A 27,650-nucleotide genomic window follows, 5' to 3' on the forward strand; every position below is an offset into this window, starting at 1 on the left:
GGTTTTTGTAATTTCCTGAAATCATATTTTCATTTTACTAGAGGACCATAGAAGTTAAAGACTTAAAACAAATTGTGGCAATTAAGACAGGATACTAAGATGCAAATGCCTGGTCATGATGGATCAAATATTCCATCTGCACGTTAAACAAACGCAATTTTTATGCTTGCGTGCAGGGCAGGCCAGAGGCCCAGATTGTCCCCTTTCCACTAAGGTGGTTCTCCAGTCGACCAGACATGGGCTGCATGGTAGCTCTTTTCCAGGATTCTACAGCCCAGAGTAATAAGTCGTGCCAAGCTCTCTCTGCTATATCCCAAAGTCCGGCACCCTGCGGGTCAGCCCCCAAGGGCTGTCCAGCTTTGGTCTCCCAACACTAAGTTCACTTCCTGTCTCTCACAACGGGGAGGAAACTTAGAGTTCCTTGGAGACCTGAAGGAATGCAGTGAGCTTAAGAATTTTCAAGAGTTTATCAATCGGTCAGCCCTTGTTCATCCCCGAGTGGAGGTGTGGTGGTATTGTGGCTGAATAACTGGAGTGGCACTTGTAGTTTAGTCCAATTGGCTATGCCTTTCACCCTGGCATTTCATCAACCAGAGGGAGGAAAAATAAGACATCATAAGGCGAGAGAAGCCCCTTATGGGTCTTTCGACTCTCACGTCTATTTAGAAGCAATTAAAGTCCCACGGGGTATACCAGATCAATTTAAAGCTTAAAATTAAATAGCTGCAGGATTTGAGTCAATATTTTGGTGGGTAAGAGTTAATAAAAATGTAGATTGGATAAACTACATCCATTACAACCAACAGCAACAAGCTTTTCATGAGTTAAAAGAAAAAACTCATGTCGGCCCTAGCCCTGGGGCTACCTGACCTGACAAAACACTTTACACTCTATGTGACAGAAAGAGGAAAAATGGCAGTTGGAGTTTTAACCCAGACTGTGGGGCCCTGGCCAAGGCCAGTGGCCTATCTCTCAAAACAACTAGATGGGGTTTCCAAAGCCTGGCCCCCATGTCTAAGGGCCCTGGCAGCAACGGCCCTGTTAGCACAAGAAGCAGATAAACTAACTCTTGGGCCAAACCTGAATATAAAGGCCCCTCTATGCTGTGGTAACTTTGATGAATACCAAAGGACATCATTGGCTAACAAATGCTAGATTAACCAAGTACCAAAGCTTCCTGTGTGAAAATCCCCCGCATAACCATTGAAGTTTGCAACACCCTAAACCCCGCCACCTTGCTCCCAGTATCAGAGAGCCCAGTTGAACATAACTGTTTAGAGGTATTGGACTCAGTTTATTCTAGAGGGCCCAACCTCAGACACCATCCTTGAACATCAGTAGACTGTGAGCTGTATGTGAATGGGAGCAGCTTCTCCAACCCCTGCAAAGTGACTCTGAGGAAGATGACGAGCCCAGCTCCAGTCACGCCCGGAAGCTGACTGGTCCACGCACAGCCGAAGCATGAGAAAACCCATTGCGGGACTCATTTTCCTTAAAATTTGGACTTACACAGTAAGGACTTCAGCTGACCTTCCTCAGACTGAAAACCGTTCCCAGTGTATACATCAAGTCACTGAAGTAGGACAAAAAGTTACTACAGTCCTATTATTTTACGGTTATTTTAAGTGTACTGGGACTCTAAAAAAAACTTGTTTGTATAATGCTGTTCTATACAAGGTATGTAGCCCAGGAAATGACCAACCCGATGTGTGTTATGACCCATCTGAGCCTCCCATGACCACAGTTTTTGAAATAAGATTAAGGATTGAGGGCTGGTGGGGGCTCATAAATGATATGTGTAAAGTGTTAGCCAAAACAGAAGAAAAAGGGGTGCCCAAACAAGTTTGATGCCTGTGCTGTCATTAATAGTAATAAGTTAGAAATAGGATGTGATTCTCTCAATTAGAAAAGAGGCTATATGGCAGAAAATAAGTACATTCGTCATGAATTAGGGCTGTGTAGAAATAAATGTGGATATTGGTCTTGTGTCATTTAGGCTACTTGGATAAAAAATGAAAAAAATCCTGTCCACCTTCAGAAAGGGAAAAGTGGCCCTTCCTGTACCAGTGTTCAGTGTAACTTCTTAGAACTAGTAATAACCAACTCCCTTGATCCTCGCTGGAAAAAAGGGGAGCGTGTAACCCTAGGAATCAATGGGGCTGGACTGGATCCTCGAGTACATATTGTGGTTTGAGGAGAAGTTTATAAACGCTCTCCTGAGCCAGTATTTCAAACCATCTATGATGAACTGAATGTGCCACTACTAGAAATGTCAGGAAAAACAAAAAATTTGTTTTTGCAATTAGCCGAGCATGTAGCCCAGTCTCTCAATGCCACTTCATGTTATGTATGTGGAGGAACTGTAATGGGAGATCAATGGCCATGGGAAGCCCGAGAATTAGTACCTACAGACCCAGTTCCTAATGAATTCCTGGCTCAAAACAATCACCCTGATAACTTCTGGGTCCTAAAAGCCTCAATCATTAGACAATACTGTATAGCAAGGGTGGAGAAGGACTTCACCCTTCCTGTGGGAAGACTCAGCTGCCTTGGGCAAAAACTGTATAATAGTACTACAAATACAGCCACCTAGTGGCATTCAAACCACACTAGGAAAAATCCATTTAGTAAATTCCCAAAGTTGCAAACCATGTGGACCCACCCAGGGTCCCAGCAGGACTGGACAGCCCCCACTGGATTATACTGGATATGTGGGCATAGGGCTTACACAAAATTACCCAACCAGTGGGCAGGTAGTTGTGTTATTGGCACTATTAAACCATCTTTCTTCCTACTGCTCATAAAGATAGGCAAACTCCTGGACTTCCCTGTCTATGCTTCCCGCGAAAAGAGAAGCATAGCTATAAAAAATTGGAAAGATGATAAATGTCTCCCTGAATGGCCAGGTGCAGTGGCTCATGCCTGTAATCCCAGCACTTTGGGAGGCTGAGGCGGGAGGATCACGAGGTCAGGAGATTGAGACCATCCTGGCTAACACAGTGAAACCCCGTCTCTACTAAAAATACAAAAAATTAGCCGGGCATGGTGGCAGGCTCCTGTAGTCCCAGCTACTCGCAGGAGAATGGCGTGAACCCAGGAGGGGGAGCTTGCAGTGAGCTGAGATTGTGCCACTGCACTCTGGCCTGGGTGACTGAGCGAGACTCCGTCTCAAAAAAAAAAAAAAAATGTCTCCCTGAGAGAATCATACAATATTATGGGCTTGCTACTTGGGCACAAGACGGCTCATGGGGATACCAGACCCCCATTCACATGCTCAACTGAATCATACGGTTACAAGCTGTCTTAGAAATAATCACTAATAAGACTGACATGACAGAGCCTTGACTATTCTGGCCCGGCAAAAACTTGGATGAGAAATGCTATCTATCAAAATAAATTGGCTCTTGACTACTTGCTAGCAGCTAAAGGAGGGGCCTGTGGGAAATTTAACCTTACTAATTGCTGTCTACACATAGATGATCAAAGGAAGGTAGTTGAAGACATAGTTCAAGGTAGTTGAAGACATATGACAAAACTGGCACATGTGCCTGTGCAAGTGTGGCATGGATTTGATCCTAGGGCCATGTTTGAAAAATGGTTCCCAGCACTAGGAGAATTTAAAACTCTTATAATAGGAGTTATAATAGTAATAGGAACCTGCTTACTGCTCCCTTGTTTGTCATCTGTACTTCTTCAAATGATAAAAAGCTTCATTGCTACCTTAGTTCACCAAAATGCTTCAGCACAAGTGTACTATATGAATCACTATCCATCTGTCTTGCAAGAAGACATGGGTAATGAAAATAAAAGTGAGAACTCCCACTAATGAGTGAGGTTCTCAAAGCGGGGGAATAAGGGAGGAGACAACTCCTTGTATTGTCCTATGCCCAATTTCTGCCCCCAAAGAAAGAAGAAGTAAAAACTAAAAGGCAGAAATGAAATCCACAGGCAGAGAGCCCAGCCCCACGCCCTGGGCCTGGTTAAAGATCAATCCCTGACCTAACCGGTTATGTTGTCTACAGATTCCAGACATTGTATGGAAAAACACTGTGAAAATCCCTGTCCTGTTCTGTTCCATTCTGATTACCGGTGCATGCATCCCCCAGTCATGTACCGCCTGCTTGTTCAATCGATATGACCCTCTCAAGCAGATCCCCTTAGAGTTTTAAGCCCTTAAAAGGGACAGGAATTGCTCACTCGGGGAGTTTGGTTTTTGGAGACATGAGTCTTGCTGAAGCTCCTGGCCAAATAAAGCCCTTCCTTCTTTAACTTGGTGTCTGAGGGGTTTTGTCTGTGGCTTGTCCTGCTACAGTTTTATTATAATAAATATTGAGTGAGTAGTTTGTGCATAACACTTTTTTTCATGTTTAGGATTTGTTTCTTAGGATAGATTCCTAGAAGTATGCTCAAAAGTTAGTTCATATTTCTCCCTCTTCTGTTCTTGTGACATTCAACTCCTCATTATCACAAAGGACTGAAGATGTGTAAATATTTGCCAATATTTGATACCATCTGAATTGCCTCCCAAGACAGGGTGAATTCCGTGGATTATAAAGGAGGTAAAGAGTGTCTAAAACAAAGTTTACTTTAAATTTCTTATAGTCACCAGGCACAGTGGCTCACATCTGTAATCCCAGCACTTTGGGAGGCAGAGGCAGGTGGGTCACTTGAGTTCAGGAGTTTGAGACCAGCCTGGTCAACATGGTGAAACCTCATTTCTAACTAAAAATACAAAAATTAGCCAGGCGTGGTGGTGTATGCCTGTTATTCCAGCTACTGGGGAGGCCAAGGCAGGAGAATTGCTTGAAGCCAGGAAACCAAGGTTGCAGTGAGCAGAGATTGCACCACTGCACTCCCTACCTGTTGCCCTATCTCAAAAAAAAAAAAAAAAATTCTGGCCAGGCATGGTGGCTCACACTTGTAATCCCAGCACTTTGGGAGGCCGAGGTGGGCGGATCACGAGGTCAGGAAATCAAGACAATCCTGGCTAATACAGTGAAACCCTGTCTCTACTAAAAATACAAAATAAAATTAGCCAGGTGTGGTGGTGGGCCCCTGTAGTCCCAGCTACTCGGGAGGCTGAGGCAGGAGAATGACGTGAACCTGGGAGGCTGAGCTTGCAGTGAGCCGAGATTGCGCCACTGCACTCCAGCCTGGGGAGCAGAGCAAGACTCCGTCTCAAAAACAAAAACAAAAACAAAAACAAACCTTACGGTTCTCTTACTTTATAAAGAGAAATAAAAGAATATTGAATATAGTTGACATCTTAAACAATTTTTTTCTCTATTTGTACCCTTTCCTCCTTGAACTTCATCATTCTTTCTCCCTTTATTCAATTCATTCTGATTTCCCTATAACACTAAAGCTCACACTCAAGAATCGGATAATATTTTAAGGTTCTCTTTAATCCTGGGAATTTGTGCTCTGGATACAACTGTGCTATAGGTGAAGACTGCTGTTGTGTTTCTTCACTCACCCTTTCTTGTTTATTACCCCAGTTGCAGCTAATAGAGATTCTATGGTTACCAGGGATACCAGCTTTGGGATGATGCAGATGCTAAATGCTGAGGGAGTCAGAGAAAACCTGGGGTCCTGATGATGTTGTTGAGCTGCTGAATCAACCATCCCTAAACCCTGTCTCCCAAGACTTCCTGTCGTGTGAGCTAGTAGATTTCCATCTTGCTTATCTATTTGATATGAAGTTGCTGCTACTTTCAGTCTAAAGCATTAAGTCAGATCTATTTCTGGCTGTGGGATTAGGGTGAATTTTGATCTGGTTAAAGGTTGAGTAACTCATCAGGAAGAAGGTACACAAGAGAAATCCTGGTGAGGAAAAGATGTAAGTAAGGGCAAAGAGATGTGAAAATGTTTGGTGTGCTTGGAGGACTCAGGTGAGATGGGAAGGAAGGACAGCTGAGGTCAGGAAATAGGAGATGAGGTTGATAGGCTGGGGGTCAGGATCCCAGGAATTTGAATGTTTTCCTATGGGAAGTGAAGGAACATCAAAGGTTTTTAATCAGGGAAATGACATGATCAGATTAGCCTCTAAGCACTTACATAGTGACTCCTCCTTTCTAAAATTCTAGCAATGAGAGTACAAATAAGACAGAATAAGAGGTAGGAAAAGAACCAATATAAGTGAATAGGCCGGGCGCGGTGGCTCACGCTTGTAATCCCAGCACTTTGGGAGGCCGAGGCGGGCGGATCACGAGGTCAGGAGATCGAGACCACGGTGAAACCCCGTCTCTACTAAAAAAATACAAAAAATTAGCCGGGCGTGGTGGCGGGCGCCTGTAGTCCCAGCTACTTGGAGAGGCTGAGGCAGGAGAATGGCGTGAACCCAGGAGGCGGAGCTTGCAGTGAGCCGAGATCGCGCCACTGCACTCCAGCCTGGGTGACAGAGCGAGACTCCGTCTCAAAAAAAAAAAAAAAAAAAAAAAAAAAAAAATAAGTGAATATATTGTAGGACAGCCTTATACATAGTATACTGACACACACAAACGTATATTGGATGAGGTTATATAAATATATATAACTGTATGTATGTGTGTGCCCGTGTGTATTCAGAGAATGCAGCTTTGGATTATTCAATATTTTTAATTCAATTCCTGGTTGGTTGTTTGCAATGACCTCATGGTAAGAATCTATGAGCTAGTGTTGTCATTACTTTGACAAAATTTCACAATAGATTTCATAAAATCTTCCTGATTTTTTTTTTTTTTTTTGAGACGGAGTCTCACTCTGTTGCCCAGGCTGGAGCGCAGTGGTGTGATCTCAGCTCACTGCAACCTCCACCTCCTGATCTCAAGCGGTTCTCCTGCCTCAGCCTCCTGAGTAGCTGGGATTACAGGCACCCGCCACCATGCACAGCTAATTTTTGTATTTTTAGTAGAGACAGGGTTTTACCATGTTGCCCAGGCTGGTCTCAAACCCCTGACCTAAGGTGATCCTCCCACCTCGGCCTCACAAAATGCTGGGATTACAGGCGTGAGCCACCATAGCTGGCCAAAATCTTCCTGATTTTATAATAGAAAAACAGCAGTTTCTGAGCTGTGATTCCGGCTTCTGATTCCACCTCTGTTATTGGTGTGACATTGGAGTTAAACCTCAGTTTACTGTACATAAAATGAGTTATCTAGGTTAGATGATCTACGGATTTAAAATATATTAACCATCTTATCTTATAACTACGATGTTCAATAATGGCCCCTCTCTCTGCCTCTCTCCCCTTCCCTCCCTTTCTTTCTTTTTCTCTCCTCCCCCCCCCCCTTTTTTTTTTTTCAACTTTTATTTAACTCAGGGTACATGTGCATGTTTGCTATGTAGGTAAACTTGCGTCACGGGGGTTTGTTGAACAGGTTATTTCATTACTCAGGTACTAGGCCTAGTACCCAATAGTTATTTCTTCTGATTCTCTCCCTCCTCCCATCCTCCACCCTCAAATAGGTCCAGTGTCTGTTGTTCCCTTCTTTGTGTCCACGTGTGTGTTCTCATCATTTAGCTCCCATCTTTTCTTTTTCTTTTTTTTTAATTTTAAAATTAGGAATGTCTGTAAATAAAATTCTATGCAGTTACCTAAGGAAAATTCATATATACTCTACATCAGCTAGAAATGTGTGTTGAACTGCAGATAACAGAATACCCAGCTATAGGGGCTTAAACAAAATGTGGTTTGACTGCCATTACAAGAAGTCTAAAGGTAAAAGGTTGTTAGCATGGTCCAGGGGCTCAGCCACGTCTAGGCCAACATTTCTGAAATTCTCCTGGCCTTTCTCTCACAGCTGTCATTTTTTGAGTGTAAGAAATAGGAGGTAACTGTGGCACCAGGGTCATCTGCTCCCTTTCATTAGAAAGGCAAAAGTTTTTCCAGAACCATCTCTTCTCCCTCCCTATCATCATTTCTCACTTCTGATTTGATGGCCAGAGGAAGGCCACATGGCCACCTCTGTAGTAAGGGAGTCGGACAGAGATTTGTGAACTCAACTTTTGCATACCATTTTAGAGAATTCAAAAATGGATGCGCATTATGGTACCCAGGTTCAGAATCCCTGATTGAAAACGTGTGCCACAGTATCTGAATCTACGTTTTCAGGTCGTCACTCCTCAGAGAAAAACTGAAATCTAAATAGATTTCTGATAATCTGGTTTGAAGCAGCAAGCTGTTTAAAGGCCAGAGAATCAAATGAGATAATGTATTATGAAACTTTTGCGAACTGTGAAGTTCTGCTTAATATGAAGACGTCTTTCTGTTGCGAGAACTTCTTTTGTTATCTATGTATTACACATCTTGGTTGCCATTTGCCTCGTGCGTGTAAATAAAATAAGAAGTAGGGCAAAGTAAAGACACAAGCAAATCAGTGCCAGGAACACACAGAAAATATTTTATTAGTTTCCAAATTAAGAAACGACAAAGGAGGACATATTTCAGGAGAAATCTATGACTCTCCTCAGAGAGCCCACTCTGGCATTCGTGGACCCCCAGTCCTGGTAGCGCCTGTAGTCCCCTGGCGTCAGCAGGTACTGCCGTCCTCGGTAGTTGGACAGCTCATAGAGGACCCAGGAGCCCTCCAGCACGTTGAGGGAGTGGATTTCATTGAAGCGGAAGCGGTCCTGAAGACAGGAGCAGTCCTCAGTGAACTCTATCATCTGGCCTCTGTAGTCCTCCCTCTCATAGAGTCTGATCCTGTGAGAGCCAGCCTGGCGGACCCAGAAATAAAAAGAGGAGAAAAGCAACTGTGAAATGATTCCAATGCATTGTTAGGCAGTCCAGCTTGGTGAGGACCCGCTCAAGCCATTTAGAAATACATGGTAAAATTTAATTAATTTTGAACATTTATAAACTCCTCATTACCGAGGGCAGAGATTCAGTACCTTCTTAAGATTATAAAGTGTGGTGAAGAAATTGAGAAAGAAATCTCACTCTTTAATATATTCAACTATTTCTCAGGATGAGCTGCCTCCTATGCTCGGTATCCTGTACCTCACACAAACCCAAACCTGTAACAGCTTATTACTATTTTATACCATTTTGAAGAAATGTTTTAATATTAAAATAAACATTAAATTATAAAGAAATAGGCCGGGCGCGGTGGCTCATGCTTGTAATCCCAGCACTTTGGGAGGCCGAGGCGGGCGGATCACGAGGTCAGGAGATCGAGACCACGGTGAAACCCCGTCTCTACTAAAAAATACAAAAAAAAATTAGCCGGGCGTGGTGGCGGGCGCCTGTAGTCCCAGCTACTCGGAGAGGCTGAGGCAGGAGAATGGCGTGAACCCGGGAGGCGGAGCTTGCAGTGAGCCGAGATTGCGCCACTGCACTCCAGCCTGGGCGACAGAGCGAGACTCCGTCTCAAAAAAAATAAAATAAAATAAATTATAAAGAAATATATTTAAATAATGTATAATTTTAATATACATCTATCTAATATACATTTAATTATATACTATATTTAAAATATATTATAAAATGTATAAAATTATATTTTATTTAAAAATAATTATATTTTATTTTAATAATTATATTCAAATTATATTTTATAAGTATAAATTAAAATAATATTTATTTTAAAATTATATTTTATTTAAAAATAACTTTACTAAAATATAAATAAAATATATTTAAAATACATAAATATAAGGGGTGGGGCAGTGGCTCATGCCTGTAGTCCCAGCACCTTGGGAAGCTGAGGCAGGTGGATCACTTGAGGTCAGGAGTTCAAGACCAGCCTGACGAATATGGTGAAACCTTGCCTATACTAAAAATACAAAAATTAGCCAGGTGTGGGCCGGGCGTGGTGGCTCACGCTTGTAATCCCAGCACTTTGGGAGGCCGAGGCGGGCGGATCACGAGGTCAGGAGATCGAGACCACGGTGAAACCCCGTCTCTACTAAAAATACAAAAAAATTAGCCGGGCGTGGTGGCGGGCGCCTGTAGTCCCAGCTACTCGGAGAGGCTGAGGCAGGAGAATGGCGTGAACCCCCGGAGGCAGAGCTTGCAGTGAGCCGAGACTGCGCCGCTGCACTCCAGCCTGGGCGACAGAGTGAGACTCCGTCTCAAAAAAAAAAAAAAAAAAAAAAAAATTAGCCAGGTGTGGTGGCACGTGCCTGTAATCCCAGCTACTTGGGAAGAGAATTGCTAGGGCCTAGGAAGCAGAGGTTGCAGTGTGCCAAGATCATGCCACTGCCCTCCAGCCTGGAGGACAGAGCAAGATTTCGTCAAACGGCCGGGCGCGGTGGCTCACGCTTGTAATCCCAGCACTTTGGGAGGCCGAGGAGGGCGGATCACGAGGTCAGGAGATCGAGACCACGGTGAAACCCCGTCTCTACTAAAAATACAAAAAAAAATTAGCCGGGCGTGGTGGCGGGCGCCTGTAGTCCCAGCTACTCGGAGAGGCTGAGGCAGGAGAATGGCGTGAACCCGGGAGGCGGAGCTTGCAGTGAGCCGAGATTGTGCCACTGCAGTCCGGCCTGGGTGACAGAGCGAGACTCCGTCTCAAAAAAAAAAAAAAAAAAAAAAAAAAAAGATTTCGTCAAAAAAATAAATAAATAATAAATAATAAAATAAAGTAAAATAAAAATAAAAATACAAAAATTAGCTGGGTGTAGTGGTGTGCTCCTGTAACTCCAGCTACTCAGGAGACTGAGAGAGGAGAATCATTTGAATCCCGGAGGTGGAGGTTGCAGTGAGCCGAGATTGCACCACTGCACTCCAGCCTGGGCGTTAGAGTGAGACTCTGTCTCAAAAAACAAAAACAAAACAACAACAACAAAAATATATACACATATAATGTAAATGAAATATATTAAAATATATTAAAATATATTTAAAATATGTTAAATATATTTAAAATATAATATAATTTATATAGTTATATAAATATATTAAATACATATTTATTAGATAAATATATTATTAAATACATTATATTCATTAAATATATTTAATGTAAATATATTTAAAATGTAAAAATATAATGTATTTTAAATATAAGTATTTAAAATATATTAAATATATCATTTAATATATTGAATTAAATGATAATGCATCATTTAAATCAATGATATAAATAAAATGTGTTAAATATATAAGCCTTCTATTTAAAATATAAGTATTTTAAATATTTAAAATATAAGTATTTTAAATATTTAAAATATAAGTATTTAAATATATTAAAATATAAGTATTTTAAATAATTAAAATATAAGTATATCTTAAATAATTAAAATATAAGTATTTTAAAATATTTTAAATATATTAAAATATAAAATATTTTAAATATTTTAAATATTTTAAAATATAAAATATTTTAAATATTTTAAATATTTTAAAATATAAAATATTTTAAATATTTTAAATATTTTAAAATATAAAATATTTTAAATATCTTAAGATTATATATTAAAGAACAATTAATTCTAAGTCAATAACTTGTGAATGCAATGAAGAAAAATGGAGAAAAAAATCAGTAAGTCCAAGGACGAATTTTCCATAAACTTTAGTGTTCTAACACACATATGGGATATAAGCGGCACATGTGTAAAATATCTGTGTTGCTCTCCTTTGAAGGAAAGTCTTACTTACACAGGTTGGGAAAACCCAAAAGATGCGAGAGAGGAGCAAAAAGGGGAAAAAGTCTCAAAAGAAATTACCCTGTTTGTTCAGTAACTGCCGTATCCTCTAGCATTTATTTTTCTATTGGGTATCAGTGGTTTTTCTACAACTCCATTCTAAATGATTCCAGAATAGGACTTAAGTCTTATACAACTCCTAGGGCAGGAGACACATTCCTACTCAATACATATTTGTGGAGTAATTGTGATTAACTGGTATCTGGGTAACACTTTGCTTTTGTGGGGAGCAAACTCTATTGACTTAATCCACTATAGTTCATCTTTGTCCACTCTCAGTTATTGTGACTGATCACTACTTCTAATGTTTAACTTTTGCTTGAAACCATCCAGTGAGTGTCCTGAGGGCCTGGGTCCTGACATGAGGATGCACTCACGTGGGGGATGAGGCGGCAGGAGCGGACCGAGTCGCTGAGGCCCATCCACTGCTGGTGGTCGGCATAGTCGCCGCGGCGCAGGAAGTACTGGAGGCCCGAGTAATTGGGCTGTTCATAGAGCATCCAGCAGCCGCTATCCACGCGCACCGAGTTGCAGCGGCTCAAGTAGGGCTGCAGGTTGGGGTGGTCGCTGCTGCATTCGTAGTGGCGGCCCTGGAAGCCCCGGTCCTCGTAGAGGGTGATCTGCAAGGCAAGGCGAGGCAAGGCGAGGTCTCACAGGCCTGCCCCTGCCCCAGTCTCTGGTCCCCGCGATGGAGGAAGCTCCGGGGGCCCGGGGCGCAGGCTGGGCTCACCTTCCCCATGGCTGGCTGGGCGCACGGAGGTGCTGAGTGGGTGGGGCGGCGGCGCGGCGGGGCTATATAGCAGGAGCGCTGCTGCGTTGGCAAGAACCGCACAAAAGGGGCCCCCAGAGGGGAGCAAGGGCATTTTCGTGTTCTCTTTTTTTCTCTTTGCTGTGCTAGTCCACGGGGCTTGTTGTGGGTTTTGGTCCCATTCTCTCTGGAGTATTCGGATTGCTATCACTGGCTCTTGCTATTGAGAATGTTTGTAAAAAGGTAATTTGGGACATTGTCTATTTATAATAGAAGTGGAGCTTCAGCTATTTCACATATAGTTCACAGTTTTATTCGTATAGGTTGGGGAAAAACAAAAAAAATTTAAGTCGGGGAGCAAAAAAAACAAAGACTCTTAATAAGGCAAATATGAACTAATCTCTCAGAACTACAGTATTACGTGCCACAACTTTGAATACTAATTGTTAATAGGAAGGAAATGGTCTTAACTGAATGTTGAAAATTTCAAGTTAGTCTTTAGTGTGAGAAATTGGAACATTTTGTCAAGAGAGTTCACAGAATTTTGAACTTTTATTATGGTAAAACACACAGCAAACATGAATCTTCAATATTGGGTCTGATGTTGTTGCAGTTATGCCTGGAAGTAGCTGAGAATTAGATGTTTTTCTCTTAGCTAATGGTGGTGCCGTGATTCAAAAGAGAGAATAGTTCTAAGATGCTTAATCTCAGAAAGAACTAAAAAGGGAAATATCTAAGTTTGAGGAAATTAGAAAAAGTAATATGTTTGAAACACAAAAACATGATCTCTTAGCTTGTTACAAAATAAAACCAAATTCCTAAGAAACTTATTTCTGGTAGGATCTAGAATACAGCTTTGCCCTCTGAACGAGCGAGAGTACACAAGGCCTTTGACTCAGACAAAATTAATTGCATGAACACAAAGGGGAGCTGTGGCTGGAATGATGCAGGGAGAGGAAGGAATAAATATTTAGAAGCTGGACTCGAGGAAGACTTTAGAAAGTACTTATTGGCCTGGAAGAGAACAGTTTGATGGACTGGAAAGAGTACTGGAGTGGAAAATGACCTATGTGTCCAGCTTCTTTCATGTTCAAAGAATTGCTCACAGCCTTGTGTCAACCCATGGAAGTACTTTGTCTTGTCTTTGAGTCATAAATCTTTGTAAGTGGTATTTATGAATTAAACACCAACTATGTACAATACAAATTATTTTAATTCTTATTTTCTGGCTTCTTCTTTTTTTTTTTTGTATTCTTTCTATGTAGAGCTCCTCAGTGGCAGGGAAATACCTTTTTCTTTTGTTTTGTTTTGATTGTTTTCTTCATCCCCATTGCTACATATAGCAGGCGTGTGGTAGGTGCTCAAAAATTGGTAAGGATCCTAACTCAAGGAAGTTAAGAGACTCTAGTGGCTAATAATTGGGGGCTATTGAAATGGAAAATAAACTTGTGGCTGGGTGTGGTGGCTCACACCTGTAATCCCAGCACTTTCGGAGGCCAATGTGGGAGGGTCACTTGAGCCCAGGAGTTCGAGACCAGCCCTGGCAATATAGTGAGACCCCTTCTCTACAAAAAAAAAAAGAAAAAACTAGCTGGGCATGGTGGTGCATGCCTGTAGCCCCAGCTACTTAGGAGGCTGAGATGGGTGGATCTCTTGAACCTGGGAGGTCAAGGCTGCAGTGAGCTGTGTTTGTGCCACTGCATTCCACCCTGGACAACAGAGTGTGACCATGTCTCAAAAAATAAATAAATAAAATAAAATAAACTTGCACTATGAGCCGGTAGTCTCACTTCTAGGTCGCTATCTTTTTAAAATTATGGCATGTCAAGATTAGCTTATATGTACAATGTTATTCTTTGCAGCATTGTTTTTTTTTTTTTTTTTTTTTGAGACGGAGTCTCGCTCTGTCGCCCAGGCTGGAGTGCAGTGGCGCAATCTCGGCTCACTGCAAGCTCCGCCTCCCGGGTTCACGCCATTCTCCTGCCTCAGCCTCTCCGAGTAGCTGGGACTACAGGCGCCCACCACCACGCCCGGCTAATTTTTTGTATTTTTAGTAGAGACGGGGTTTCACCGTGGTCTCGATCTCCTGACCTCGTGATCCGCCCTCCTCGGCCTCCCAAAGTGCTGGGATTACAAGCGTGAGCCACCGCGCCTGGCTCTTTGCAGCATTGTTGGTAAAAGCAACATTGGAAAAGCCCAGTCACTTAAGTGGACAAATGGTGAAATGGTCTAGGGGACTTCCAAACAATGGGATGCAATTCAACCATTAAACAGAATAAGGTACTGACCTAGATATATGTCCATATTATAATATATTTTAAAAACAAGTTGCAGACTAATATGTATAGCATGATTCCATTTTTGTAAAGAAAAGAAGCATGTGTTTTATGAGAGAGCTATATAAACAAGGAGAAAATCCCAGAAGAGTGCCCAATAACTATAAACAGGAGTTAGCAATGAGGGGCGTCAGAAGGACTCCCCTCAACTTCTTTATAGAATTTGTACTGTAGTAAGATTATGGGAGGCCTTTTACTTTGAAGGGAAATTTTTATTTTTATTTTTTTTGAGGCGGAGTCTCGCTCTGTCGCCCAGGCTGGAGTGCAGTGGCGCAATCTCGGCTCACTGCAAGCTCCGCCTCCCAGGTTCACGCCATTGTCCTGCCTCAGCCTCTCCGAGTAGCTGGGACTACAGGCGCCCGCCACCACGCCCGGCTAATTTTTTTTTGTATTTTTTAGTAGAGACGGGGTTTCACCGTGGTCTCGATCTCCTGACCTCGTGATCCGCCGGCCTCGGCCTCCCAAAGTGCTGGGATTACAAGCGTGAGCCACCGCGCCCGGCCTGAAGGGAAATTTTTAAGTTGAAATAAATTAATTCTCTACTGATGAAAAGACTTGCAATTGTTTCTTTTTTTTTCTTTTTTTTTTTTTTTTACTTTTTAGGACTTTGCTTATGAGCAAGCAGATTTTAGTTTAATCAAAGTCTCCGGAAAGTATGGCTTTCTTTAATGCACCTTTAAATTTGAGCCCATTTTGTAGTTACGGGACTTATTTATTTGTTTATTTTAACTTTTATTTTAGATTTAGGGGCACATATCCAGGTTCGTAATACAGGTAAATTGTGTGTTGTGGAGGTTTGGTGTACAGATTATTTTATCACCCAGGTGATAAGTATAGTACCTGACAGGTAGTTTTTTGATCCTCTCCAACCTCCCACCCTCCAACCTCAAGTAGGCACCAGTGTCTCTTGTTTTCTTCGTGTCCGCATGTACTCAAAGTTTAGCTCCCACTTCTAAGTGAGAACATGAGGTATTTTGTTTTCTGTTCCTGTGTTAGTTTGCTTAGGATAATGGCCTCCAGTTCCATCTGTGTTGCTGCAAAGGACAGGGTCTCATTCTTTTTTATGGCTGCATAGTATTCCATTGTGTATATGTACCACTTTGTAAAATCCAGCCTACGATTGATGGGCATTTAGGTTGATCCCACGTCTTTGCTGTCGTGAATAGTGCTGTGATGAACATATGCATACATGTGTCCTTCCAGAACAATGTTTTCTGTGGTTACTTTTTATGTTTGGGGTACACTATACCATGCAAATCTATTTAAAAGATTGATGTGTATCTCTTATTAATTTATTTGCAATAGCTGGTCACCAGGAAACTGATGTGCAGTTTCTGTAATTGACGCAGCATTTGGGCCAGGAGTAGTACCGACCAAGAACTACAGTCCTGGATAGGAGCCATTTTCAAAAGAAGATGAATGGTCTTTAACTTTGTTCAAAGGTACGGCAATGGCTGTGGTGGCCCTGGCATTAGTTATATAATACTGTGCCTGAAAGTAAACAAAACTACAATCCTTTATATAGTCTAATCAGGCTGTTGGCCAAGTTAAGTTTGCCCTCTCCACTCATCTGACTTTGCCTTTTGTCTAACCCATTTTTGGTTAGAAGGAAACTTCCCAACAAGGTGCTTAGTTGAATGCCTCCCAACTATTGTGCTTAGTTGAAACTTCCCAACAAGGTGCTTAGTTGAATGCCTCCCTTCTTGCCAGTCAGCCTCTCCCAGGTCTCTGGCATTGCCCTGCGTTTTCTTTCTCAGGCAGGCTACAGCCTGCCTCCACCACAACGCCCGAGGCTTGTTCAAACTCACTCTACCTTGAAGCTCTTCTCCAATAGACCCCGTCCCCCGCCCCATTCACTTCTTAACTTTTGACAAGGAGCATTTAAAGGTGAACTGATTTGCACAATGAAAGAACGACAGAAGTCAGCAATTGCCAACAATGCAGACTAAATATTTATTAGGTTCCAAAATGAGAAATTGGTAGTGTTAAGCTATTTTAATACAAATCCACCACTCTCCGCAAAGAGCCTGCCTTAGCATCCATGGCCCCCCAGTCCTGGCACCGCCTGTACTCTTGGGGCCTCAGCAGGTATTGCCGCCCCCGGTAGTTGGGCAGCTCGTAGAGGACCCAGTAGCCCTCCAGCACGTGGAGGGAACGGATCTCGCTGAGGTGGAAGCGGTCCTGGATGCTGGGGCAGTCCTCACTCAGCTCCATCATGAGGCCTTTGTGGTCTTCTCTCTCGTACAGCCGCAGCCTGTGGGAGCCTGTCTACTCGGTCCACAGAAAGAAGGATGGAAAAAAGCAAATGAGTCTCTTCCAGAATTTGTCCAACCAAAGAACAGATGAACTTGGTAGGCTGGGGCATGGAATTGTCAATGTAAAATTTAGACAGTGTAAAATGTAGATTACTGTGGATGCTGCGCATGGATCTGTCTTCCACTACACCTAAATACTGGCACGCTCATTTTCTATTTGACCTGAAATTCATTCTTATTTAGGAGATGGAATTTTTAAGAGGTTCAAACTCTGAGTTAGAATCCATCAAGAACTGAGATATCTTGATTCCTAATTACCTGTGTTAATTCAAACTACATTTGGGGGGAAAAATAGAAATAATTTATTTTCACTAGTATTCTTTTAGTAAGGGTATTATCTCCCAAATTTACAAACATATAAATTTACCACTAAAGTAAGATTTAAAAAATCTTGTACTTCAGTGTAAAGTTAATTTAAATAGTCATTTGAAATGAGAATTTAACTGATTTTCCAAATTAAGAAAAATTACCTTTTCCAAAGTTGGACACAACCTTTGAATAGCCTATATTAACAATACAGCTTTGAAGGTTTACTAGTCCACAGTGGAACTCATCTAATTCATTCATCAGAAATTCTTTTACTATAGGCAAAATAATTTGTTAAAAATACCGTCTTTGTATGCCCAACCAGCTTCCCATTTGCAAGTTTTGTTTCATATCTCATTATGATATTACATTTATTACAGACCACTTTTAATTGACTTACTGGTAGCAAAAATTTAAAGTAAAACGGATTCTTCCTCTCAGTGGGTTCTTCCTTACATTCTCTGCTGTTTTTGTGCATGTTATCTATCTGGCTTATGCAGATCTCTGATGTCCATCTAACCCTTAGGTGTTTTTAAATGCAAACCTTCCTCCTTCTAACCCACATTGACAATACAGTGGGGACACTCTGGCGGCATGATGGAAATCTAGAAAACTCACTTGAGGGATGAGACAGCAGGAGCGGATGGAGTCGCTGAGGCCCATCCATTGCTGGTAGTCGGGGTACTCCCCTCGCCGCAGCAAGTATTGTTGACCTTGGTAGTTGGGACGCTCGTAGAGCATCCAGCAGCCGCTCTCCACCCGGATGGAGTTGCAGCGGCTGAAATACGTCTGCAGGTTGGGGCAGTCAGTGGTGGCTTCGTAGCTGCGGCCCTGGAAGGCCCTGTCCTCATAGAAGGTGATCTGCAAAGGAAGAATCATTCCAAATTACATTATTTGCTCCTAACAAGCATTATATAAAGGCAACTTTTTTTTTTCTCATTTTATTTAATTTGTGTTCTGCTCACCTTCCCCATGGCTGGTTGACACGGATGATGCAAGTTCAGTGTGATGGGGCCTGCGGCTGCACAGCCGGTCTATATAGCAGGATGGCTGCTGCGTTGGCAAGAACAACACAAAAGGGGCCCTCAGCGGTAAGGGGATTTTTATGCATCTCTTTAACATCCTGCATTCACTGGAAATGATTGTAGACTGTGTCCTTGTTCTCTGGTATATTCTAACGCTGTCCTGTACATACTGCTCTGTGTTGCTTTTATTTGGATTGTTAGTGTTTTCTAAATTTATCTGCATATCAGTCTGAACTTTTGACCTGAAATTCGTGGCTCTCTCTATATGATTGAATTATTCCCTGTGAATTTTCTGGGAAAGATCTATGCCATTATAGAATTGCTCCAGGATTCCAGAGAGGTTGCTGGGGTAGAATGCCACAAACACTGACTCATTTCCCTGGACGGCAGAGACTGCTCTACCTTACGTTTTTGTCTTTACACAATTTTCCAGTCCAGGGCAGGACACAAATCTAGATTCTTATCTTGGCTAGTTTCAACTTCGTTAACCCAATGCTTTAAGACAGCTCTTAACTATGCCTTTCGTGGGCACGTCATCTAACTAGAAATCAGTCCCTGGTAGTGAACTTACGATAACAAGCAAGGGAAAGTCTTCTGTGGTCACTGGGCCCAAGACTAAGAAGTACTGTATACTACTTTATAGATTGCTTTCCCTTTTTCAAGCGTGAGGGAGGCCATAAAGCTTCACGGGCAAGAGTGTGAGCTTTGGACTCAGGCCGCCTGCACTCAGAAGGCCCACTGATTAGCTCCATGCAAATTATATAACCACTCAGAGCAGGAGTTATCTCATGGACTATAGTCTGATTAATGAGAAAAAAAATGAGAAAAAAGAGCAGCCTCTGACATTCAGATGCTGGCCTGGCACTCACAGTGAGGACATGTTACTCCCCTATTAGACATAAACAGTCTCACAGAATAACAACTTCAGACAAGGCTACTCTGAGACCATGATGAAATGAGATAAAATAAAGCCACTTCTTAACTTTGTCTAAGCGCAGACAAAAACAAAATCAATGCTCCACTCTCAAAATCCCAAGCCCTCACTCTCTCAGCCAAAATGATTAACTGCCACTTATTTATGGATTACAGGTTTATCCGTGTTCTAGTCTCCCCTCCCTAAGGGTAAGATTTCTTGAGATAACTAATCACAAAATTAATCCTGCTTTCTGCTAACGTCTAATCTAGAGTGAACTCCAACTTTTTTAGCTCCTTCCCCAAATCGCACAACTGAAGTGCAAATCCTATAACAATTTCTTTCTAAGCTCTCTTACTGAGACACTCCATGCTTCCCCAAGGAGCATGTCCTCCCTTGCTGCAACAAGTAATAAGCTCAACTTGTTTAAAGACAGGTGTGTCCCTGGTGGTCTTTAGCTAAAGGACATTGACATGAATGAGTGGGATTATGTGTATAAGGCATTTGGCACATACTTGGCACAAATGAACACTGAATAAATGTTGTTATTAGTAATAGAGTGACATTGTTAAGGCTGACTTCATCCTGTTTATCCCTTTCAAAGATATTTAATCCTCTCAAAGATTCCTGAAAAAATTTATCCTCTGTGAAGCCATTTTGTGATTAAAGAAAAATTAGGCTTGGAAGGGACTTTAGAAACCATCGGGTGGTTTTCAAACTCCAGTGTGCCTAAGAATCACCTTGCTTATTAAAAACGCAAATTACCATCTTGATCTTTTGGCCAAATCCTGCATCATTAGATCAGGAGAAGGCCTCAGAACCTATATTTTTATTTTTTATTTTATTTAATTTTTTGAGATGGAATCTCACTTTGTTACCCAGGCTGGAGTGCAGTGGTACGATCTCAGCTCACTGCAACCTCTGCCTCCTGGGTTCAAGTGATTCTCCTGCCTCGGCTTCCTGAGTAGCTGAGATTATAGGCATGGGTCACCACGCCCAGCTAATTTTTGTATTTTTAGTAGAGACGGGGTTTTGCTACGTTGGCCATGATGGTCTCGAATTCCTGACCTCAGATGATCCACTCACCTCAGTCTCCCAAAGTGCTGGGATTACAGGCATGAGCCACCACGCCCAGCCCAGAACCTCTATTTTTAATAAGCACCAAATAGTTCTTGGGCCAAAACACTGCTGTGGTTTATCCCTTCATGTTTTGACAATGAAATCACGTATTTTAGCCATCCCTAGGCAATGCCTTATTAGGAATTGTACTAACATTCTCTTAATTCTATTTATTTATTTTTTGAGACAGAGTTCTGCTCTGTTGCCCAGGCTAGAGTGCAGGGACACAATCTCAGCTCACTGCAGTTTCTGCCTCCCACGTTCAAGCTCAAGCTCCCACCTCAGCCTCTTGAGTAGCTGGGACTACAGGTGCATGCCACCATGCCCAGCTAATTTTTTGTATTTTCTTTATGTAGAGACAGGGTCTCACTATGTTGCCCAGTCTCGTCTTGATCTCCTCGGGCAATCCATTTGCCTCGGCTTCCCAAAGTGCTGGGATTACAAGCGTGAGTCACTGTGCCCTGCCTAACATTCCCGTTAGACTTAAGGGCAGATGTGCTCTCTGTTTTGTAGCACTCTTTTTTTTTTTTTTTTTTTTTTTTTTTTTTGAGATGGAGTCTCGCTCTGTCGCACAGGCTGGAGTGCGGTGGCGCAATCTCGGCTCACTGCAAGCTCCGCCTCCCGGGTTCACGCCATTCTCCTGCCTCAGCCTCTCCGAGTAGCTGGGACTACAGGCGCCTGCCACCACGCCCAGCTAATTTTTTTTTTTTGTATTTTTAGTAGAGACGGGGTTTCATCGTGGTCTCGATCTCCTGACCTCGTGATCCGCCCGCCTCGGCCTCCCAAAGTGCTGGGATTACAAGCGTGAGCCACCGCGCCCGGCCTCTTTTTTTTTTTTTTTGACACGGAGTCTTGCTCTGTTGCCCAGGCTGGAGTGCCGTGGCGTGATCTCAGCTCACTGCAACCTCCGCCTCCTGGGTTCAAGCAATTCTCCTGCCTCAGCCTCCTGAGTAGCTGGGACTACAGGTGCCCGCCACCACACCCGGTTAATTTATTTTTTTTGTATTTTTAGTAGAGACAGGGTTTCACCATGTTAGCCAGGATGGTCTCGATCTCCTGACCTCGTGATCCGCCCACCTCGGCCTCCCAAAGTGCTAGGATTACAGGCGTGAGTCACTGCGCCTGGCCGGCACTCTTTCTTGTTCTATAAAGTTTCATATGTGCGCAGTGAGAGAATCAGAGCAGCGATACCAGCACTTAAATTAGAGCACCGGTAAGAAGACAGGAAAAGCAATAAAGGGGCCAGAAAGTGCATATTACAGGACGTCGCTCTTCTTCCAGAATGGCACAGTCTTGTATTTCTCCAACCTTTTTTCAAATCTTTCTCCTTCTCTCCTCTGCCCCAACCACCTCCCATCCCCAAACCCCTGCCATTGTAGCTGCCTTACATAGGGTCTTATCATATCTCAGCTGGGCTTTCAATAGCCTTCTGACTCTGCCCAGTCTTGTCTTCCTCCAAACTGCACTCGGCCAGATGCTGAAGTGATGAGAATCAAAACACATCAAGTCATGCTGTTCATTTGCTTGAAAAATTTCATGGACTCCCACTGTCTCCAGGATCCAATATTGATCCCTTAGCACGGCATCCTAGACCTGGCCTCCTCTGTCTGTCCCCACGCTTTCTGATTGATCACGCCGAACCGCTTGTCATTTCCCAAATGCACAATGTTATTTCATGTTGTTCTTGTTTGTCAACATATTGATCCTTCTCAATGAGACACCAGTTTATTTTTCAACCAGAGAAATTTTACCCTTTCTTCAGGTCTCAGCTCAAGCATCAGTTTCTCTGTAAAAGATTATCCTGCACCCTGCCTAATCTTCTAGGCTGAATTAAATACTGCCTCCATGGCTCCTCATGTTCATACCACTATAATGGTAACTATCACTTATCTAATTATTTTGTTTAGACATCAGTCCCTCAAAATAGATGGGGGAGCCCTGTAAACGCAGGGTCTATTCCATCTTTATTTTTGTGTTCTCACTAATTGGCATAGAGGACTGGCACATAAAGGTTACTCAATAAATGCCTGGGAGGGGGGATGTGTGAATGTTATTCCTTGTCTGAAATTTATTATTATAATGGTCTATGGAGCCTATTTCAAATGCTCAATATACACAGGCATAACACACTCACATTGAAGTTCAGGATGTGCAACTTTCGGTGTGTAGGATGACACAGGCACCCTACACTTGATCGATTTAAAGCGGCTTTTTTTTTTTTTTTTTTGAGATGAAGTCTTGCTCTTGTCGCCCAGGCTGGAGTGCAATGGCGTGATCTTGGCTCACTGCAACCTCCGTCTCCTGGGTTCATGTGATTCTCCTGCCTCAGCCTCCCAAGTAGCTGGGATTACAGGCACCTGCCACCATGCCCAGCTAATTTTTGTATCTTTAGTAGAGTCAGGGTTTCACCATGTTGGCCAGGCTGGTCTTGAACTCCTGACCTCAGGTGATCTGCCAGCCTCGGCCTCCCAAAGTGCTGGAATTACAGGCATGAGCCACCACACCCAGCCATAATGGGTCTTTATAACGGTGGAGATAATAAGCAAAAGGGTAAAAGCAGAAATGCTGTGTTGTGCCCTAAGTCCTCCCACTCCTTAGTAATTCTAATTTTTATTTCTTCTGAGATGAGAAATTAATGTTACAACAGCCAATTCTAGAGTTTTGCTGGTGTCTGAGGTCCAGCCAGCAGTTGATTTTACCACCCACCTTCCTGCTTCTTAGCAATTAATATACGGTGGTATCATATGCATCATGCATCTCTTTTTTATATGAGATTGCAATTTTAATTTTAAAAAATGGGAAAAAATAGTACCATTGCAAATAAAAAGGCAATTCTACAAATTAATATAAAATTCACTGGGGAATTCTAAAGCGAAAGCCAAGAGTTCCCTCGAGGACATGGGAAAGGCATCATGCTGGAGTTTTTGTGTGGTGCTTCACCAGTCAGCATCCCCTCAGCAAGCCCTTCCTGAAGGGCTCTTTGCCCTGGTTCTGAGAAGTCTATCTAAATAAATTACAGCAAACTCTGCCCTCACCCCAGGGAACCGGTCCCTTCATGCTTCTAGAAGAATTGAGATTAGCTTGTCCAATCTACTCTCTAGTCATCTTCCTACTTGCAGGCTGCTAGGGTCCACAAGTAGAAAGGAGAGGAACAAGCAAGGGCAGAGACAGAAGCTGGTTTTCCTTCAGGCCTCATGTGGTCACCTTACAACAAACACTGCAAGGCTTTATGAGCTAAATGTCAACTCACACACAGATCAGGTGCCTGCCCTGACTTCTCTGAGCCTTTCTGCCCCGCTCCATCACTAGTCAGTGAGTCTGAGGTTGAATGCAAACACTCGTGGAGCAGAGGTCAGCTAGAAGCAACGTGAAAACCACGAGGGTTTAAAGTATGGTGTATGCTGGCACCAGCCTAAGGTGGCATTCCTCACCCATGCTTCCCCCTCCACTTCAGAAGGCTGCGCCTCGTGTATTGCAGGGATGAGGACTCTTGTAACTCAATCAAAAAAGTCTCTGTTCTAACTGGCCACTGGGGCCATTGTCTTCTGACACAGCCTGGCCGGGAGCCCCGTTGTCTGCAGAAGGGAGTTCACTCCCCTGCTGCTTTCATACCAATGTATCCAATTTCCTTGACAAACTCCACTTTATCAGTTATTCTGCCATTTGGAAAGTTTTACACACTTGGAAGATGTTGCCAATGACATCTTCTGGTGAGTAGCCCAGATGCCACAGGTGAGTGGGAATCTTGTAGGTTTCCTTGACATGGGCATTCACACAATGCTGGATCATCTCCTTCATGAGCAGGGGGTGGGGCTCGTCGCAGACCCTGAACACACTTCTTGCTGTAACTGAAGCCAGATCCTGGGAAGATGGACTGCAAGTTGTTTGGAGCCTGCCTCAAGTCTCCCTGGGCCATGAAGATGATGGCTTATAGGCCAAAGTCAGTGTACAGCACTGTACCCTTCTCTCTAGCATTCATCAGCCTCGCACTGGTCTGGGCGTCGGTCAGCTTTGTGTAGCGGAGGACTGTGCACTGGGATCCAGTAGCCTCTGAACAGAGACGGGAAGGCAGTGAGGTTTCCCTCAGAGGCTGGCATCACCCTATTAGCTCTTTGATTACGAGGATGCAGCTGCATAATCCACACAGCCCAGCCATGCTGGTGGTGCCACTCCTCTTTGGCAGCGGGTGCTTAAGAGAAATGCAGTAAAAACAGGGCTAAATGTCAAAGTATTAACCAAAGTATAAAGTATTACTTTATAGATTGCTTTCCCTTCTTCAAGCTTGAAGGAAGCCATAAAGCTTCACGGGCAAGAGTGTGAGCTTTGGACTCAGGCTGCCTGCACTCAGAAGGCCCACTGATTAGCTCCATGGCAAATTATATAACCACTCAGAGCATGAGTTATCTCTATGGACTATAGTCTGATTAATGAAAAAAAAAGTGAGAAAAAAGAGCAGCCTCTGACATTTGGATGCTGGCCTAATGCTCTCAGTGAAGACATGTTACTCCCCTATTAGACATAAACAGTCTCACAGAATAACAACTTCAGACAAGGCTACTCTGAGACCATGATGAAGTGAGATAAAATAAAGCCACTTCTTAACTTTGTCTAAGCGCAGACAAAAACAAAATCAATGCTCCACTCTCAAAATCCCAAGCCCTCACTCTCTCAGCCAAAATGATTAACTGCTACTTCTTTATGGATTACAGGTTTATCCATGTTCTAGTCTCCCCTCCCCATGGGTAAGATTTCTTGAGATAACTAATCACAAAATTAATCCTGCTTTCTGCTAACGTCTAATCTAGAGTGAACTCCAGCTTTTTAAGATCCTTCCCCAAATCGCACAACTGAAGTGCAAATCAGACAGAGGCCTCAGCCAGCACTGCCCCAGCATGGCCTTGGCTGGCCAGGGCTTTCAGATGGAGAAATGATCCTCCATGGCAGACATCCATGTGCCACAAGCCCTCAGGCGAGTCAGTTCAGGCCCAGGAAGACTCTGGAATCACAATGTGTGCTGGGCGTTGGGCCCTTCTGGGCAGATGACAATTCGGTCTGGCTGGGGGTAGGAATAGGACACTAGCAGTTTCTTTAAAGCTCCACTGGAGATGCTGACCTACAGCTGGAGCTAAGAACCACTAGTCAGACAAATGTAGAATTCTAAAACTCTCCTTTATCTTCTCCTTAGACTACTACAACAGCTGCTTCATGATGTCCAAGCCCCAATTTGGCCTCTCTCTGATCCTTCATCTATGCTGCTGTCACACTGGCCTTCTGGTCATCTTATCTGAAGCATTAAAAGCAAGAACACAGTGATTCATTTTAGAGCAGATTTCAGTGCTTCATCCAGGAAGATGATCTTATGTTGACCTTTGGGAAGGATGACTTTTTGTCAAGCAAACATTTTGATTTTATTCCTCGCAACTTCAATGCTCTTGCCATTTGAAGCATTGAGTTCCAGCATGGCATCCTTCAGTGCTGGGCCCAGGATGCTTATAACTTTGTCAGTTCCCAGGGGGCCAGAAAAGATGATGTGAGGCATATTCCCTTCTCTTGCAAAGATCTCCAGCCTGCCCACAGTGTATTCATTCCTGTGAACTTCATTCAGCTTTACTGGCCTATATTTTTCAACTCCACTCTCACATCCGGATGCACCCATTCCTTATGACCTGGGCCCTCACCATGCAGCTTGCAGTCTTTGGCCCTGCCAGGGGCCTTCCTGGGGGCAGAGGCAGGGTCTTGGGCTGAATGCTCACCTGCACCACCGCTACTCACTTGCACCTCCATTCTCTAGCTCTTTTTATTTTTATTTTTTTGAGATAAGGTCTCACTCTGTTGCCCAGGCTGGAGCACAGTGGCATGATCTTGGATCACTGCAGCCTCCATCTCTCTGGCTCAGGGAGTTCTCCCATTTCAGCTTCCCAAGAATTTGGGACCACAGTTGCCTGCTACCATGCCTGGCTAATTTTGTTTATTTTTTGTAGAGATGAGGTCTCACTATGTTGCCCAGGCTGGTCTCGAACTCTTGGGCTCAAGCAATCCTCCCGCTTTGGGCTCCCAAAGTGCTGGGATTACAGGAGGTGAGCCACAGCGCCCGGCCCTTGCCTCCATTCTCTAGCCTCCTTTTCCTCCATGCATCTCTTATCAATGGGATACATTTTGAGAAATTTCATTGTTGTATGAACATCATAGAGTGTACTAACACAAACCTATATGGATCAGCCTACCACACTAGTATTTGTGTATCTAAACAAATCTAAACATAGAAAAGGTACAATAGAAATGCCGAGACCAGCTTGACGGGGGAGACCCTAACCCAGTGGCGCTAGAGGAATTAAAGACACACACACAGAAATATAGAGGTGTAAAGTGGGAAATCAGGGGTCTCACAGCCTTCAGAGCTGAGATCCCCAAGCGAAGATTTACCCGCATATTTATTAACAGCAAGCCAGTCATTAGCATTGTTTCTATAGATACTCGATTAACTAAAAGTATCCCAAGCGCAGAGGCGCTCCTCACTTCCCAGACGGGGCAGCCAGGCAGAGACGCTCCTCACTTCTTCCCAGACGGGGCGGCCGGGCAGAGGTGCTCCTCATTTCTTCCCAGACGGGGCGGCCGGGCAGAGGCGCTCCTCACTTCCCAGACGGGGCAACCGGGTAGACGCATTGCTCATTTCTTTCCAGACGCGGCGGCCAGGCAGAGACGCTCCTCACTTCTTCCCAGACGATGGGTGGCCGGGCAGAGGCGCTCCTCACTTCCCAGACGATGGGTGGCCGGGCAGAGGCGCTCCTCACTTCCCAGACGATGGGTGGCCGGGCAGAGGCGCTCCTCACTTCCCAGACGATGAGTGGCCGGGCAGAGGCGCTCCTCACTTCTCCTCTTGGAAAAAATTGACAATGCATTTCCTCTTCTTTAAGCAACAGGTGGTTGTGATTGACACTTTTGCTTTGACAAACCCACAAAGAAGAAAATAATTGAACTTCCAAGGACTGAAAGAGTGAGAATGGGACACATACTAACATCAGGACCTAAACCCATGGTAGCAGGGCAGGAAAATTGTAGAAGCAGCCCCTAATGAGGGGAACTCTTTGAGGGCATAACTCAGCACAACAGTTCTTGGCACTTCTTTATGTAATAGCTGCTACTTCAGTATCTTTGTTTGGTGGGCCTTTTATAAGATTAAATAGGCAAGAGGACATCACAAATTCAAAGGGAGGAAAGAGGGAAAAAAGGAAGAAAAAGACTTAAATCTGGACTTAGTAT

General features: G+C 43.4%; 2 protein-coding genes, 1 long non-coding RNA gene and 1 pseudogene across 4 annotated transcripts; 1 reads left to right on the forward strand and 3 right to left on the reverse strand.

The window, feature by feature from the left end:
- The first annotated feature begins 5,572 nt into the window (after positions 1–5,572).
- On the forward strand, positions 5,573–25,353 carry LOC129488359 (uncharacterized). 2 transcript variants are annotated; one of them, XR_010122221.1, is made up of 7 exons: positions 5,573–5,658; positions 14,543–14,656; positions 16,018–16,154; positions 16,960–17,063; positions 18,338–18,424; positions 22,153–22,265; positions 25,196–25,353. It is a non-coding gene; the product is annotated as an uncharacterized lncRNA (long non-coding RNA). The 2 variants fall into 2 exon arrangements; XR_008659639.1 differs by lacking the exon at positions 22,153–22,265.
- Positions 8,359–12,413, reverse strand: CRYGD (crystallin gamma D). Its single transcript, XM_055290433.1, has 3 exons — positions 12,359–12,413; positions 12,006–12,248; positions 8,359–8,697 (listed from the first exon to the last, which is right to left on the reverse strand). The coding sequence occupies exons 1-3, from the start codon at positions 12,365–12,367 to the stop codon at positions 8,425–8,427; spliced, it is 525 nt and encodes a 174-aa protein (XP_055146408.1). The 5' UTR covers positions 12,368–12,413; the 3' UTR covers positions 8,359–8,424.
- On the reverse strand, positions 16,642–18,389 carry CRYGC (crystallin gamma C). The gene is made up of 3 exons (XM_055290432.2): positions 18,299–18,389; positions 17,952–18,194; positions 16,642–16,980 (listed from the first exon to the last, which is right to left on the reverse strand). The coding sequence occupies exons 1-3, from the start codon at positions 18,305–18,307 to the stop codon at positions 16,708–16,710; spliced, it is 525 nt and encodes a 174-aa protein (XP_055146407.1). The 5' UTR covers positions 18,308–18,389; the 3' UTR covers positions 16,642–16,707.
- On the reverse strand, positions 23,909–26,174 carry LOC129488350 (replication factor C subunit 2-like; annotated as a pseudogene).
- Positions 26,175–27,650: the final 1,476 nt, after the last annotated feature.

This window comes from Symphalangus syndactylus, chromosome 8 (assembly GCF_028878055.3).
Source record: "Symphalangus syndactylus isolate Jambi chromosome 8, NHGRI_mSymSyn1-v2.1_pri, whole genome shotgun sequence".
NCBI lineage: Eukaryota > Metazoa > Chordata > Mammalia > Primates > Hylobatidae > Symphalangus > Symphalangus syndactylus.